We start from the raw sequence: 3,267 nt of genomic DNA on the forward strand, positions 1-3,267 counted from the left end.
ATTTATATTTTATATATGAAACAATGTAAACTTAAAATATACGCAGATAAAGAGGCGCACGAAGTATTTAAATCATGAGAATCGCCAGCATCGAAATCTGGAAATATTAAAATCCCAATCTTTTGATTTTATTTTAAAGCAGATAGAGATATAAATAGAACCGCCAAAGTGTTCCGACTGGCAATCCTGCACCTACGAGTTTTCAAATTCAGAAGAGGAGAAATGGGATGCGCGCGCAACCCAGTCATGTACATGGTCTCCTACTCTATTCACACGCATATAGATCTGTGATAGTATTGGAGTGTACCTCGTTTCAAATCTGGGATCACTGTATAGTTGGACAGTTTTTGCAGTGCCTGATCGCAGTAATATTGTGGCCACAAGTAAAGATGTTATAATGCAATTATAGTATTATTTATGGAGTAAAATGAAGCAATTCAATTTTTAAATTTCGCCCTACTAACATTAGTTTCATGATACTCCTAAAATTGAATAAAACAACGTTATTTATTAAATAAAACTGTCTTTAAATTTTTTTATTGTATTCGCTTTTGTAGTATATTTTAAACAGTGACAGGAGCCATATTGTGCTTCCCATTGAGAGCAGATACTTCTTTTTCTCAAAATTGTACCATTGTCCCTGTCACTGTTACAAAGTTTTAACTCATACAAATTTTTGAAAATTTATGTGGGCAATTTTTGACATAACTGTCTCTAGCCTTGCCCTCACGACGCGACGTGCGGATTGATCTGCACGTCGCGCCTGCACCATGCGGGCTCCATGCGGACATTTTGCTATCTGGGCAATGTACAAATTTTAAATATGGTTTCTTAAATCCCGCGAGGGGGGGGGGGCGACTGTCTTAATCGCCACAATCTGGATCCGCTCTTGATACTATGTTTGCAAAGAATTGAATGACACTCAGAAAACGATTCGACTGAAAAAAAAACAAATTTTTCGGTATGTGGAATATTTAATTGATTTCACAAGAAAATTGTGTTGGTTAAATCAAATATTCTGTTGAGTCAATCAAAATTTGTTTAATTCCACCAATATTTCATGTTCAACCAAGACAAAAGTTTCTTTAGATCAAGAAATTTTTTTCTGAGTGCAGGGAGTACTTTGTTAGTGAAAAAAGAATGAAATCTCGAGTGAAAGTGCAATATAATTATGAATATTTCGAGGTATCAACTCACATAATATTTTTTGGCTGAGTTTCCAGTGTTTTCCTCATACATGCGACCAAGAACTTTGAGCAATTTTACATTTTGCCCAGTTTCTGCGAGATATTTTGGCGTTTCCGGGAAAAAAAATAATGCCAATGCAATCAATTCTGCTGGCAAGCAACATACTAGAATAAAAAAATTCCAAGATCGAAAGAAAAAGTATTCTGACTCGTAGGCGAATTGGAGAGGAAGAATAATCCACGCTAAATCTGAAAAATTATTTATAATTTAGTTTTTATTGAACTTAATTGACTATATACATTAGGAGGAAGGTTTTTGGTAATATTTTACTATTTTTCATGATTCAACAAAGTAGTTTAATTTTTAATCAAAGAGTTGAATTTTCAACTTAAAAAAATTAGTTCTCAATACAAAATAAAAAACAGTAGAATTGAACCATATAGGACGAATTTGGAATAAAATAGTTATATTTTTAACAAAAAAAGATTAAATTTTGAGCAATAGAGATGAATCTTAAACTAGAGTTAAAATTTTAGCAAAGCGAGATTTTTCAGTCAATAAATAAATAGAAATTCATCTAAAGTGTTGAAATTCTAAATCAGAAAGACGAACTCGATACAAAACAGTTGAATTTTCAACCAAAAAAGTTAAAATTTTAATCCAGTACTTAAATTTGTAGTAAAAATTTATAATTTTACACCTGAAAAGATGATTTTTTAACAAAAAATTTAATAGTCGATACATTAACAACAAAAACTTTAATTTCAAATCGAAAACAGTTATTAACAAATGAATTAAACCCTCAACTAACATAAGAAATATTAATTTTCAAGAAAATAATTGCATTGTTAACCAAAAAATTGATTTTCTACCGAAAAACATAAATTTTAAATAAAATTTATAAACTTTCAACAAGACAGTTGAATTTTCATATAAAAGGATTTATTTTGTACAAAAAAAACGAATGTTCAGCAATATACATTAATTTTCAACAAGATGTTCTATTTTCAACCAAAAGGATGAATTTTTTACCTAAAAAAACACTATTTTTTAATAAATTATATGAATGTGTGACTAAAAATAATAAATTATCTACGAAAAATGAAACACCTAAAGTTTTATTTGAAAAAATTATTTTCAATTATTATTTCAATTATTATTTTTATTATTTATATAATTTATTAATTATAAATTCGCTTGATAAATTTACTTTTAATAAAAGCTTAGTTCACTTACTGGGTAAAATAAGCAATCCAAGTATCCAGGCTGCTTCCATCCAAGAAAGAATTCTTTTTCTGAATTTCTTTGGTTGAAACTCGCCAATGTATGTAAATAATAAAGCTACTTGACCAGCGACACTGAAAATTTAGAACAGAATATAATTTTATCTAATATATATATACACAAAAACAAGATTTTTATTAAAATATCAAGAATAATAAAAAACTACTACTTCATAAAGAATTTGCATTCCGAATTTTTACATTCTCATCAGAGAAGGTATCAGATTTGTGTAACATTTGCCCCCCCCCCCCCCCCCCCCCCAAGTTTTTTGTCAAATGTCCACATTTTGAGACCCCCTGAATCTGAAAAACAAGTTTTTATGAATTTCTCTGTCTGTCAGTCTGTCTGTATGTATATCTGTCTGTCTGTGAGCACGATGACTTTTGAAAAAATCATTATATTAGATTGACTTTTTGTACACTCTTTTAGTGTCCTAAACTGAAGTTCAAGTTCGTTAGCTAGCCATTTTTGATAAAAAATCAAAAAGTGAGCGCATTTTGAATATTTATGAGACCACTTTTTTAAAAATTCAAAAATGTTCCGCACTGATATTCATAGTATTCAAAATGGATCTTTTACGCCAAAAAACGGACGAAATGAAAAAAGTTAAGAAAAGGTTTGATTTTTAAATGCCCTACAATAGCTTTTTGAGTTTTCCTAAAAAATCAAAAATTAAAATTTTTACAGCATAAAAAATAATGGAAAATCCAAAAATTATATTTTTTTCGTTCAACAATTTTACAGTATTTCAAAGATTCTCAAATATATAAATGCACTTTCAAATAAACAAACAAA

The 3,267-nt window shown here is 29.3% G+C and overlaps 1 protein-coding gene across 7 annotated transcripts in view; it reads right to left on the reverse strand.

The window, feature by feature from the left end:
• The window catches only part of LOC117171471 (synaptic vesicle glycoprotein 2B-like), a 37,633-nt gene that overhangs the window by 12,060 nt on the left and 22,306 nt on the right, over positions 1–3,267 (reverse strand). For all 7 annotated transcript variants that reach the window (XM_033358820.1, XM_033358819.1, XM_033358822.1 and 4 more), the window contains 2 exons: positions 2,425–2,546; positions 1,198–1,436 (listed from right to left, as the gene is read on the reverse strand). In XM_033358820.1, coding sequence (XP_033214711.1) covers positions 1,198–1,436; positions 2,425–2,546 — 361 coding nt within the window. The remainder of the gene's footprint in view (positions 1–1,197; positions 1,437–2,424; positions 2,547–3,267) is intronic.

The sequence above is a fragment of the Belonocnema kinseyi genome, chromosome 4, assembly GCF_010883055.1.
Source record: "Belonocnema kinseyi isolate 2016_QV_RU_SX_M_011 chromosome 4, B_treatae_v1, whole genome shotgun sequence".
Taxonomy (NCBI): domain Eukaryota; kingdom Metazoa; phylum Arthropoda; class Insecta; order Hymenoptera; family Cynipidae; genus Belonocnema; species Belonocnema kinseyi.